Here is a 13,533-nt window from a genome sequence, read left to right as displayed (position 1 = left end):
TCGATATTGGAGCAGCAATCAAGAACACGACGGAATGATCGCACGGCCCTGTATACGTCATATCAGAGGTATATATACCGACGCAGAGTCACGGAACGTGGAACTCGCGCGGAGCGTATTCGCGGAGAGACAGCCAATTACGGGTCTGGAATAGAGAAACATCACGTGCATCGCACATTACGTCGCATAAACGAACAGCGATTGGCTGCTGTTGATCGGGGTGCACGAATATCACGCGAATATGCAAATGCATATCTGGAATGGTCGTGCGAGCGGTGAACGGGGCGCGGGGTCTCGTGACGTTCGTGACAGTTTGCCACGCGCACGTGTCCGTGGGTGGTTGTGCGTTTCCCGTTCACGTTCGGAGCAAACGGATTCCTCGCCGCTGGACTGCCATGACCGGCCGCGTTGATTCCGCGCGAGGAAGTGTCACTGATGATCGATACATCGCCGCGTTCACGTTGTTGCTGCCGCCGCTGCCGCTGCTGCCCGGCACCGATTGAGGTCTGGACCGCCAGGTGACTCGGACCGACGTGTGTGGATCGCGATGACGAGCAAGAAGAGTCACACCCTCCGCATCGAGTCCGAGATCGATCGGAATCGCGAGGACGGCAATTGGAAGAAGGTTATAGAGCTTGCGGAACATCTAAAAGTGCAGTACCCAAGCAACGGTAAAAGTGTCTCTTTCTTTTCTCCCCTCCCACCTCCGCTGACCCTCTGCCCTTCCTCGGCCGTGATTCCGCTGTCCGATCGCGGTCGTCTCTCCCACATGGTTGCATTCCCAATGATGCTTTAAAGACGTCCCGTTGTTTCCGGGACGCACGCTCTCTCTAAATGAGAGAGATGGACAGAAAAAGAAAAAGATGTCACGTCACGTAAAGATCAAGGATAATCGTAGAGTCTGCGTGAACGAAATGTCACGCTCGTTCTGTTTAATTGTATACGCATATCCCCGATGTTTTATTTCTCACGATGTTTTATATTTCCATCATGCATGTCGTTTTTTCTTTCTTTCATAATTGATATTCTGCGTGCCAGCCATGAGAAGAAAATGACATTTATATAATACATATCTCATTTTTATATCACAATAATATTAATAACATCGAATATTTTTTTAAAGAATATTAAATATTCCATAAATTTTATTCGCCTATAAAGTTTATATGTAAATATAGGGAGAACTTTATATCGATTTCACTTTTTATACAACAGAATGCCTCGCAAATTTCTTATGCGGAGAAGGAAGATTGGAGAGTTTTCTGGAACAAACTCCACCAATAGACGCCAATATTGCCAAAGCACGGAATGGATTGACAGAAACACGTAAATACCTGTTGCTGGCGGCTAATGAAAAAGATAAGCAGGTATGCAACACCATAGAAAAATAACATTTGATAAAAATCAATATTTAGAAATCAGTCATGTCTAATATAAAATTTATTTATATAATAACTAGTAATATTTTTCAGGCTTTAGTTGTGCTGGATGCTCATCTGTTACTTGGAAAACTTCATTATGCGATGGGGATGTATGAGGATGCGCTTCATCATTATCAACAAGCTGAACTAGACACACTCACAGAAAAGCAATTACCATGTCGAAGTTTACGTATTATAGCAGAGTCGTATGCAATTAAAGGTTTGCAATTTAGCAATTATTATAGTTTCTTTCCTCTGACGAGGTTTCTAGTAGTATATTTTAGTGCAATATTTAAAAAGATACACAATAACAGCTTGCTTTATAGTTTTCTGTGTTTTTCTCTCTTAACAGTAGTTTTTTGTTCAATAGTTACATGGTAGATATATATATATATATATATATATATATATATATCATTTTTTATGTGCAAGATTTGCATTGAGCATATAAGCATTTTATAATAAATAGCATAATTTGAAACTATATATTTCGACAATTCTACCGCATATATTCCCATTAGCGTGTCCATGCACTAATCTTAATAACGAATTAATTAGACACATTTATTTAATTCGTAAATTTCTCTTATCCAGTATATTCATTTATTACTATGGCTTGTGTATGATTTAGAGAAAGAAAGATCGTTTACTTTAGACACTGACAAACATTTATCCTGCCGAAGACTGCGCATTATAGCAGAATCGTATGCGATCAAAGGTTTGTATGCTTGTTTGCTTCGTTTTGCTTGTGTTTATTTAGAAAATTTATTTAATTAATGCACTTTATATATATATATATATATATATATAAAACACGTGTGTATATGTATGTATGTGTGTGTGTGTGTGTGTGTGTGTGTGTGTGTGTGTGTGTGTGTGTGTGTTTTAGTTATATATATATATAGAACACATTTTATAACATCCATTTTATCGTAATATAGAAGCTTGCTTGTAAATGCTTTTATGAACTTACTAAAAAACATGTATGGCACATTATCTTATTTGTATATTTTGATAATTAAAATCCTCAAGAAATTCTTTAAACTATCATCAGTTACGAAATAATCAGTTACGCTTTTGCTTTTTTGATAGTTTATTTTATATTTTTTGACAATTTATTTTATTATTTATTAAATATTATAGACTAGATTTAGTTGCAATGAATTTGGGACGAGCACTATGTAGAGATCTTTATTATTCACATAAAATGAAGTTATAATAAATTTTGTAAAATATTTCGTCACACGTTCTTGATCACCAAGATTGGAAATTTTATTTTTATTTTTGTATTAAATTTTTTCTCTGCATAAATGTGTCAGTATTGTTTGATTGATGTCGATATTGTAAATTGTTACTCGTACCAGGTCTCTGTCTGGAAAGGCTTCCACCAAATTCCAAGTCAAAATACAAGATTACAGAATGGCAAGAACAGATAATCAAATGTTACGAGATTTCTGGCAACTTGACGTTAGTATATTTGCAGGAGCAAGACAAAATTGCTATGCAGCAACAAAATGGTATTTCCACAATAAACACAAATAACACAGGTAATTGAAAGAGTAATTAAAAGAAATTTAATCCAACAAAAAATTATGATCTTTAACACTTTAACTTTCTTCGTTTATAGGTACATATTCTACATCATCTCCAGTCTCTGCAAAGCATATCGGCCCGATTTTGGAGACTGCGCTGCAAAGAGCACCAATATTGTACATTCAAACCGGCAACATACAAGCCGCTGTTAATCGTTATAGGTATTTATCAATTATGTATATATAATTAATATCTATAATTAATATCTATATAATGATATACAAGAAATTATTCTATTTATGAATTTTTTTAAATATTTTTCAGTTTCTCTAAAATTTTTTTGGTTCTAAAAAATTCTTAAAATTTTATTTATAATACGAGATTCATAATTATCGTATTCTTCATGGATAGTTTAATGTGTGGTTTGATTCCGACAGGGAAATTTTATCTGCTGTTGAATCTACGACTACTCAAAGTCTACGAGTAACGCTGACTAGACAATTAGCGGAAGTGTTGCTGCGTGGAATAAGCGGCGCTGACTACAAACCACCCGAGGGACAAACCGACACAACAGGTATGAATATAATCGCGTAAACATAGTAGAATATTTCTTAAAAAAAAAAAAAAAAAAAGTACTCCATTGATACAACATTAACATTGTAGCAGCCGTAAGTAATAGACGAATAAATCATTATTCGGGCGCCAATCCATCGGATTCACCGTGGAAACCAAAGAAATATGCGGGGCCAAATATATTCGTTCCTAGGAACGAATACGAGGAGACGATTCTGTTGTTATTGATCAGCGAGGCAATGGCGGTGAGAGACGCCGTTCTCAGTCAATCGCCCGAATTCAAGGAAGCCAGAATACACGCGTTTGAGAACGCTACTGCTATCTATGATCTGCTCACAGTCGTCGTCGTTAGATGGAGTCAAGTAGAACTTTTACACGAGGTTAAAATATTTTCCTTTTTTCTAAAAAATTAATTCATGTATTACTCAGATATTTAATTAAAATGTCTTTTTAATGTCTTTTTACAGTCTTTTGAAAGAGCAATGAAATTTTCCCATGAGGAAGTACACATATGGACGCAATATGCGTTATGTCTTATAAGCATGGGAAGATACATGCATGCATATAGAGTTTTAAAGGTGGTCGCCAGGCTATCTCCTCAGAAAGTAATGCCTTGTCTATTGGCTGCAAGGCTGTGTTATGAGCAATTGAATATAGTAAATGATTTTTTTATCCACATCTTTATCTATATTTCAAGACAAAAAAGTATATTCTCATATGACAATTTCAAATTCGGTAGATAAATGAAGGTATTGAATGGAGTCAAAAAGCTTTGCAGCGAGAGATGGCAAGTCCACAGGGGATGCAATCCAGATGCCATTTGTACATTGGAATCGGTCACAGTATGCTCTCCGCAAATACGATCGTAAAGCAGGACAAAGTGCATCACACGAACACCGCGTTAGATTTCTTTCAAAAGTATGTATTTCTTGTAATGCTCAACCTTAATTATAAGAACTGACATTCTTGCAGATTTTTTTTTCCCAGTTAATTAATAAAAGATTATTTTTTTTAATAGAGCGCAACAGTGCGATCCGAATGATCATCTAGCTGAATATTACTTGGCTCACGAGTATGCGATAAATAGGCAGATAACCGATGCCATTGTACATGTAAAGATCGCGCTGAATCTACGGGCAGAACACATTCCGTCGTTGCATTTATTCGCGCTACTCCTGTCGGCACATAAGCAATATTCTGAGGCATTGCACGTGATAAACAGTGTATTAGAGGAATATCCGGACAATTTGAATTTCCTCTATGTCAAGGCGCATCTCGAATTGCGAAGTATTGGCGGCGTCGATGCGTTATATACCATCAGTCACATGTTACATCTGTGGAAAGATCTCTATGAAGATCAGACGAACGTTAATTGTAATGAGCAACAGAGCGAGAAACGCAGCGAGACCAGAAGTGTCTTTCAGCTTTACACGTCAGAAATGTCCGATAAAGATTCTAGTGAGTTATATGTCCCTAATGCAGATTAGATAACATTAGAAATAACAAATGGATTATATCATTTTATAAAAAATTAATTTGTTCATCGTTTTCTGATAATATATCCTAGCATTCCATTAGAAATCTAATGATCTTAAAACTGGAGAGATCCTTCACAATAAAATGTCTTCTAAAAATTGACTGAACTCACAAAAGGTGATAATTTCTAATAGGTTCCCTGCATGCGCAATCATTAGCTGCTTCAAGAGTTGAGCAAGCTCTTTCCGAGGTCGCTTCGTCGATTAGCTCGTTCACACCGAAGCCAGGGCCGCAGAGAGCATGGCTGCTGCAATTGCAGATTTGGCTTCTACTTACTGAGGTTTTCCTTATCCTAGACCAACCAAATGGCGCTGTTCTATCTCTCCAAGAGGCCACCAATATCTTTCCGCTGAGTCACCATATTATGTACACGGTAGAAGCTTGAATTTTCTCGTTATTATGAATCTCTGTGTTCGAGAATTCAGATTAAACAACTGGAGATTATTATATAATGTGGCATGATAATTGAGTGTAATTATCTCTTTATAGCGTGGCCTTTTACACGAGTACAAGCTGGAGTATACAGAAGCGAAACAATGCTACCAAAATGCTGTTTCAATTAATCCTTCACACATAAAGAGTCTACAACATTTGGTAATTGTTGCGTTGCATTAATTCTTAAACATATATATATATATATATATATATATATATATATATATATATAGAGAGAGAGAGAGAGAGAGAGAGAGAGAGATAGAGAGAAAAAGAACTTACATCTCATATAATTTTAGAAATTTGTATAATTATTGGATAGGAATATATAAATCTATTGATATTTCTAATTATTTGCAGGGTCTTATTTATCACTATTTGGGCAGTCAGAGACTGGCTGAGAAAACTTTGAGGGACGCTGCGAAAATCGATCCAAATTCCCATCAAACTTGGTACCATATTATATGGCCTGAATCGATTATCGTAATATAGATTATCGCTATATCTTCATGATATGAGCCAACGATCACTTATTATCTGTAATGTTTTCACGACAATAGTGTGATATCTGTATTCCAGTAATCGAATCTTAAAAATCATCAAATCGATAAATCGAGTGTTAAGATATGAATGGATTTTATATACATATCTTATCATTTTTGTTTTTTTCTCTGACATTAATTTACTTGTAATATATAATTTACTTGTAATTTCTTATATTTTTGTAACAATGTATGTATGTATGTGTGTGTGTGTGTGTGTGTGTGTGTGTGTGTGTGTGTGTGTGTGTGTGTGTGTGTGTGTGTGTGTGTGCGTGCGCGCGCGTGTGTGTGTACATACATCGTTACAAATATATATATATATATATATATTTGTATTGTCATTAATTTAATGGATTGGATGGTACAACGTACGTTATATTTCAGGTATAACTTGGGCATGGTGTTAGAATCGTTGGGTGAAGTGGAAGCTGCTAGTGATTGTATGGCGACGGCGCTGGAGGTCGAAACGACAAATCCCATTTTACCGATCTTGTCGATACCAGTTACCTTTGAGTGATTCGATCTCTTAGGGAAATAAGATTCGACGAAATCACACGATCTGTCTTTTTCTCTTTCCGCGGGCATTTCCTCACCTTCCCGTCAATAGTACCTGGACACACACATGTTGTACTATTGTATAAACTCATTGTTAAAAGAAAAAGAAAAAATACTTTAATTGTACAAAATAGTTACAATCGATGTAATAAATTTGAATAAAGTCTTATCTCCAAAGTGTTAGACGAATTCGCGGAAGAGCCAGTTCAACGTAACATACCTTCCGCGAAGAAATCTTTCGCGGTAGTCTCAAGACTTCAATTTAGAGTTATATCTATCGCCGTGGAGCAGCGCAAATGCAATCGCATGTTCCGCTTGTAGATACGATAAGTTTCAAATAGTCATATCCGACATGAATCATGCACGGCGGTAGTCGCCGTTTCGTACTTGAATATTTTTATTTTCGTGCCTAAAGGCACGAAATAAGAATTGATTTCTTTTAAATGTCAGCAACATGCTCCATCCATTTTTATTATTCGAAGTTATTTCGATTCGTGTTTTATCATTAGAGCCCGTCGCAAAAATTTGCGTTTATCGAGAGTCCCATCTTCGCGTTCGGGCGTGCGAACTTAACGCGCATACGTGATGGCCCAATTTGCGCGCGATGCGCAAGCACGTATTGCACGTATACGCGAAATCGTACGTAGGTATACGTCAACGTATACGAGCGGATGCACGGACGAACGGATGGATCGGATCGGAGAAGTCTGTGATGTAATGCGTCTCTAAAAATGTAATAATTTATTTTTATAGAAATCGATAAGGGCGAAGATTTTATCTGACACCGCACGGCGGTCGATCTCCGTTTTCCCTCTACCTTCTCTCTCTCTCTCCCCCTCCCCCCTCTCCGATAGTCGAGTAAAGGAATCGCTATTTTCCCTCTTTTTCTCTCTCCTTCGTCGGCGAATACATATATATGTATATACGTTTGCACGCGCGACGCGTAATAATAACTGTATATAGAACGCACGAATGACAGTCGCGTTATCGTTAAGAGATAGCTATTTTCTTTTGTGTAATCGATATAATAATGTTATACATGCATGGCCTGGTTTCGCGCAGGGAGCTCGGGGAAAACGCCTTGGATCGCCTTCGCCGGGAGGGTCGGGCACGTATTGACGCGTATGCGGAGGCACGGCCGTTCGCGTTTCCTTCTCTAATTTCAAATTACATCAGCCGGGAAGTCATTAAGAAGATACGGCAATTTCGCAGGCTGATAGCAAAGTCGCGGAACGAACGAGCAGCGAGCGCTTTGAAAAACATCCGGACGACGTTTGAAAAATCGACTCGAGCACTTACTTTTACTCTCGATCTTTCCAAACATCAAAAGTCTCTTATTTCTTAGAAAATCGATCCTTCCGGAATAAATATTCTATTGCGTTAAAGCTCAGCGCTTTTCGTGATAATTCATAACGTGAATTCCACGCATGTTTGACTCATAGTTTGACTCGCAGTGATATAAAATATATAAATATAAAAAAAAAAAAATATATATATATATATATATGTGTATATACATATATAATGGGGATAATAGCCGAGAAAAAAACGGTATCAATCCCAAGCACGAATTTAAATTACATAACACGCGGAAGGCAAATGCTTAAATACGTAATGAAGATGCATATTATACGTCGCTTCGAGCTGAATGCGGCGAGACGCTGCTTTATATTCTCTCCTCCGCATTTATACGTTTAAAGCTATATCCATTCTCTGCTCCATACTAACCCTCGCATTGTACAAGTATTCTTTAAATAAAGAATACTATGAACGCGCCCAGTTTTGTGTATATAATGCATATGCGTTTTATGTATCTTTTTTTTTGTACTGTTGTGTATCTCTCTCTCCCTGCGTTGCGTATTCTTTTCTTGTTTCGCTCTCTTTTTTATTCACGTTTGACGTCAAAAAACGTGCATAGCTCACATCCCACTCCCTGAGCTGAACATCGCTTCTAACCGGAGATTGAAACAATTTGAAATTTTAACGGTACGGTTCCGTCGAGATCGGATATTCGATGCTACGCGGAAAGGGCCTTTATCGTCGACCGAATCGCGAACAATACGAATTTCCCAGAAATTATCCCGCGCCGCACATCGTGCGCTTCTCCTTCCTTTTTTCTCTCCTTTACACCGCGCCTGAGTATTGGGATATATTGCGCAACAAACGGAATTCCATTTTCCCTCTCTCTCCTCGTCGGTGATCCGTCGCCATACCCCTCCTATCCCTTTCTTTCACGCAAGGACGCGGAGGAATATCAATTTTTAACGGGCGATAGCGTGACCGTGCGAGAGACCGATGCCATTACGCGGTAAAATTAACATTCTTTACTGCGGCTCTCCTATTAAATTCCCTACCTCCACCTGGCCTGCTCGCCTGCCTAGCTTGCCTGCCTACCTATCCACCCACCTATCTACCCTGAGAAAACCCACCCCGGTACCGAAGCGTCCCCAACTCTCGACGCCCCCGTTCTCGCGCTCCCGCCCGCCTTCGTCCTCTCGTTCGCTCTTTCCCTCTTCCTCGCCGTAACGAGATTACCGCGGTCGTACCGTTTCGCCGTCCCGCTCTATCGCGTGTCGCATTGCGCGTCCTAGCGTGCGCAGGCTCGACGCACGGCGTCACGTCGCGTCGCGCCGCGCCGTACCGCGCTGCGCCGCGTCATATGCGGCGAGACTTTCCCCGAAAGCCGCTCCTTTCGCGACGGGTGAGTTCGTCCCTTCGAGAGAACTACGTCAATGACGTTAGCCTTTGACGACGCTCGCGTCCGTCCCGCCGTCGAGCGTCGCGCCGACGGAACCGCAACAACGCAGCGCAGCGCGGCGCGGCGCGGCGCGGCGCGGCGCGGCGCGGCTTGACTCGCAGCTTGGCGCCGCATCGATTTCTCTGCCGCGACGCGATGCAACGCAACATTCCCGCAAAGCGTGTATCATTCGCTTATATCTAATGCATACGTACACACGTCACGCATACATGCGTAATACACGTGCATATCGCCCATTAGTGATTATTATTATTATTATTATTATTATTATTATTATTATTATTATGAATCTACAGGATAGTGCGGCGTGGAAGGTACGATCGACCGATGGCCGCGCGTGTCGCCGGTTCCCGATTTCCTCCACTTTTCTCTCTTTCCCTCCCTCTTTCGCGGAGCTGAAATAGAAGCGTGTGACGAAGGACCGGAATTAATAATGGGCGGGAATAACGTCGCGGATACATCTCTTTTCTACATACGGACACGCCACCGCTCTAATTAGCCTTATCGACAATGCGCCGGGCGCGTCCGTCGCCGAGCGCGCGTAACCATCGCGTCTCCGGGATATATCGGTCACGGTCACAACGACGGCGGAGCGGTTAACAATTTATCGGACGACACACGCATACACCCTCACCACACACATACACCACACACACACACACACACACACACACACACACACACCACATCACACACATACACACGCGCGCGCGTATCACATATACGCACACAGTGGAACGATGCAGCGCGAACGGCGGGGTGTTCCTGGCTGCGTCGCCGTGTTCCTGGCGGAGCGCGCCAGCGATCGATATGCGCCGTGCGCTCTATACACTTTTGCGAGAAGAGAGAAGTCCTATGGTCCCCCCTCGCGCTCGCGAGCGCGAACGCTCATCCGCCCTTCCTCCCCGAGAAAACGTCAGGTCGCCGTCCCGATAAGTCCCCTTCGATAGAACATCGTGACTCTTGAATCAATGATTTTTCGATTCAAGACAAAATTTCGACGCGGGCAAAAACGTCCTCCTGTCCCTCCCTTCCTTTTTTTCCGTCATTTGCGTGTGTTCATCGGGGGCACGGGGGATAATCGATGCGTGTCGGTGTAGGGTGTTGCGTTAAAGATCGAAGTCGCATCGGAATTGCGGCAATTTCCCGTTCTTATCGGAACTCTAGAGATGTCAGTCTCGCATCGGTCCCGCCGCGATCGATCTCTCCCTGAATATATAGAGTCACCCTGAATATAGAAAACGCCCTGAACATATACGTCGCAACTGAAACCGCGCCGTGACCGTGCCCCTCGTTCCGTCGTCGCGCGTTCCCGCACCTGTCGCCGATAATTTTCTCTTTCTCTTCTTTCCGACGACAGCGGCGGTTTCTCGGAGACCGGCTTCCAGAGATCGTGACGCATTCCTTCTTTTTCCCGCAGTCGCAGCCAGTATCTAAGTATTATCCGCGATTACCGATTTCTAGCTGGAAACGCACTCGCGCGTGCGCGCGAGTAACCGGCCGGCTTCGTGGAGAAGCGCGCTCTGAATTATTCACCGCAGCATGCGACATGACTTGCGTAGGCCACTTCTGTAACCGCCTTCGTAAAAATTTCAGGTCCTCGCAGACTAACCGTGCCGGGGCGGTAAGCGGTGTCGAGATATATATTGTTATTCACAGCGAGAAAGAGGAAGAGAGAAAGAAAGAAAATCGCCATTTATTAAAAGCCCTGAGACAATTTCCTTTCATAGGCAAAAACGTATGACCCTGCACAAAAATTAGGAATAAAGATTAATCATTGTGCGTTACGTTTAATTTCTATTCCTCATTTAAAAATTTAATATTTCTTCTTAATATTTTCTCCATTGTACACAGGAATCTAATGAATGTATCACATAGATTATAATAATACGTTTCATAATACAATGAAATAGTACAACTCAAAGTACATGAAATTAAGTAAGACAGAAAAAGAGTGTGCCGCGCAATAAAATAAATAAATAAGCGCATGTATATAGCATGCACATATATGTACGTGTACACATAAATACCGCGCAAGAGGTATTTATATGACTCTCGTAAAGCTAACGGCGACGAATCACGACGAGGCCTATCCCTTCGACGATGACGACGATGCCGATAACAATCCGGCGCGAATTCGAGCAAATCGAGTATAAATACAATTTGGCCTCGAATTACGACGCGATACTTCTTTGTCGGCGACACGGGCGCGCTAAAATAATCCCTACGCCAAATTCGCGCGACGGGAGGCCCGGTTTCCGCGACTGTTTTCGCGCCGTCGAAATACGAATCTAGCGAGATCGTAACCGACCATTTGTGATCGGACATGTGTGCGCTCTGATAATACGATAATCGGCGGCGGTAAGGCGATAATCTCTTGCGATTCTTCAAAAGCGGAGTTTTATCCGCGACGAGCGCGTTCCTCGTCACGTATACACGTACGAGAACGCAATGCAGAACTCTCTTTTGGCGAACATATAATCTATACGAAGTGGAGCAAGCGGGAACAAGTACGAGCGGGAGAGAAGGGAGACAGCGAGATTGAGAAGAAGAGACGGACGCGAGGGGAGAGAAAAAGAGAGAGGCGGGAGGGCGAAAGAGAGAGAAATAGATCGCAAGGAGCTTCTCGCGTGTTCTCCCCCTTATCTTTATAGATGTCTATACGAAAAATAATCAAGTTATAATGTCATTTTATCAATAAACAACCGCTTATCGTCCCGTACACTTAGGATGTAATCGTTCCAATCTGTCGCGCGATTATACGTTATCTGACACCACTGTCAAATTGCCGCACTGACACACATACCGGGAAAGTGGAAATAGTATATACCTAAGCAGAGGGGCAAGGAGGTGGGGAGGGAGGCAGAAACGAAACGCGCACTACGAGAGCGAGACTGAGGGAGACTTTGGGGAGAAAAAGAGAAAGACAGGTGTGGGGAGGAAGGAAAGGTGAAATAGGAGAAAGGCAAAAGGAGTCTGGGAAAGGGGTGCGGAGGACAAGGGCGACGATGACTACGACGACGACGATGGTACGGCCGGGTACGATAAATTTTCACGCTTTACTCCCGCCTGTAAATTCCTCGAGAAGGTAGGGATCTGTACTTTGGAACGCTCGCGCCAAGAATAAGGTGAAATTGATCAAAATCAATACCCCGAAGGACAGAACGAGATAGACCGATGGAGAAAAAGAGATAGGAAACGTGAGAAAATTACAGTGGCTCTCTCTTCCTCTCTGTCCCGTTCTTCTCTCTCTCTCTCTCTCTCTCTCTCTCTCTCTCTCTCTCTCTCTCTCTGTCTCTCTAGCCGTCTCGTCTGCAGCAGATCCAATTTGTGTCATCGTCCATAAGAGCGATAGGTTTCCTCCATGGCGTGGTTTATGTTAAAAGGTTCTTATTTTATAAAAAAAAAAAGAAGAAAGACGGAAAAAGGAAGAGGGCAGTCGATAAAGGTCGGATGTCAAGACGAGAGGAGAATCCGTTTGCATTACGTGCGATAAATCTAAAGAAAGATCATGCGACATGAAATTCCTCATGTGTCGCATACGAATCGCCAAACTATATTATCCTTGCTGCGAGATATTCCGTGCCAATTTTGTGACAACGCGCGGTTCAAAGGGCTCTGTCCTATGAAAATAGGAGATATGAGCAAGCTGGTGCGAGGCCGATCGTCATCGGGCGAGGTCGATAACGAGCGCGACGCGACGACGGAGACACGAGCGAAACGCGACAATCAGAAGCCACTGAGGCACGGAAAGGGTAATCGGGAGATGAAAGAAAGTCGTTGGCAATTTGGGAGTGCACGGGAAAAAAAGAGGGGATGGGTAGCAAAAAGATCGGGTGTGCGGAATTCAAGAGAGCCGCCGATCGAGGGAAGGAGGAAAATGCGTATAGAGCACCACGAAAGAAGAGAGTTGGGAAAACCGTCAGGAAAAGGACGGTAGAACGGCGGCGGGCGGGAAAAGGAGGGAAGGGCGGGTAGGCGAGGGGTAAACCGATCGCGTAGCGCCGAAAAACATCCGTCCGTCGCATTCGGAGCGGCTCTTCTCTCGCGCAGGCAGGGAAGCCCGGCTTTGACCCGGTAGTCGGCGCGACACGGCACAGTCCGCGCGGCTGCCTGACGCATTGCAGGTGCGCGCCGGCCAATCACAGGCCCGGTTAGTTCGCCCGGACTCGTCCTGTAA

The 13,533-nt window shown here is 42.5% G+C and overlaps 1 protein-coding gene and 1 long non-coding RNA gene across 5 annotated transcripts; one reads left to right on the top strand and one right to left on the bottom strand.

Annotated features, from left to right (window-relative positions):
• Positions 1-80: 80 nt before the first annotated feature.
• Positions 81-6,772, top strand: Ttc7 (tetratricopeptide repeat domain 7). Of its 4 annotated transcripts, none has more exons than XM_089083888.1 (15): positions 81-671; positions 1,216-1,367; positions 1,473-1,641; positions 2,053-2,139; positions 2,786-2,968; positions 3,049-3,175; positions 3,392-3,528; positions 3,621-3,907; positions 3,995-4,183; positions 4,267-4,445; positions 4,546-4,985; positions 5,198-5,436; positions 5,553-5,657; positions 5,859-5,950; positions 6,425-6,772. In XM_089083888.1, the coding sequence occupies exons 1-15, from the start codon at positions 548-550 to the stop codon at positions 6,555-6,557; spliced, it is 2,643 nt and encodes an 880-aa protein (XP_088940014.1). In that variant the 5' UTR covers positions 81-547; the 3' UTR covers positions 6,558-6,772. The 4 variants fall into 4 exon arrangements, with proteins under 4 accessions (XP_088940014.1, XP_088940015.1, XP_088940013.1 ...); XM_089083889.1 differs by having other exon boundaries at positions 86-671; positions 2,077-2,139; positions 3,618-3,907; XM_089083887.1 differs by having other exon boundaries at positions 88-671; positions 3,618-3,907.
• LOC148934710 (uncharacterized) lies at positions 6,242-13,451 on the bottom strand. Its single transcript, XR_016141104.1, has 2 exons — positions 12,060-13,451; positions 6,242-7,320 (listed from the first exon to the last, which is right to left on the bottom strand). It is a non-coding gene; the product is annotated as an uncharacterized LOC148934710 (long non-coding RNA).
• Between the last annotated feature and the right edge of the window lie 82 nt (positions 13,452-13,533).

The sequence above is a fragment of the Pogonomyrmex barbatus genome, unplaced genomic scaffold (genome assembly GCF_055798465.1).
Source record: "Pogonomyrmex barbatus isolate J1 unplaced genomic scaffold, ASM5579846v1 scaffold8, whole genome shotgun sequence".
Lineage (NCBI taxonomy): Eukaryota > Metazoa > Arthropoda > Insecta > Hymenoptera > Formicidae > Pogonomyrmex > Pogonomyrmex barbatus.
This window is presented reverse-complemented; position numbering and strand designations above follow the sequence as displayed.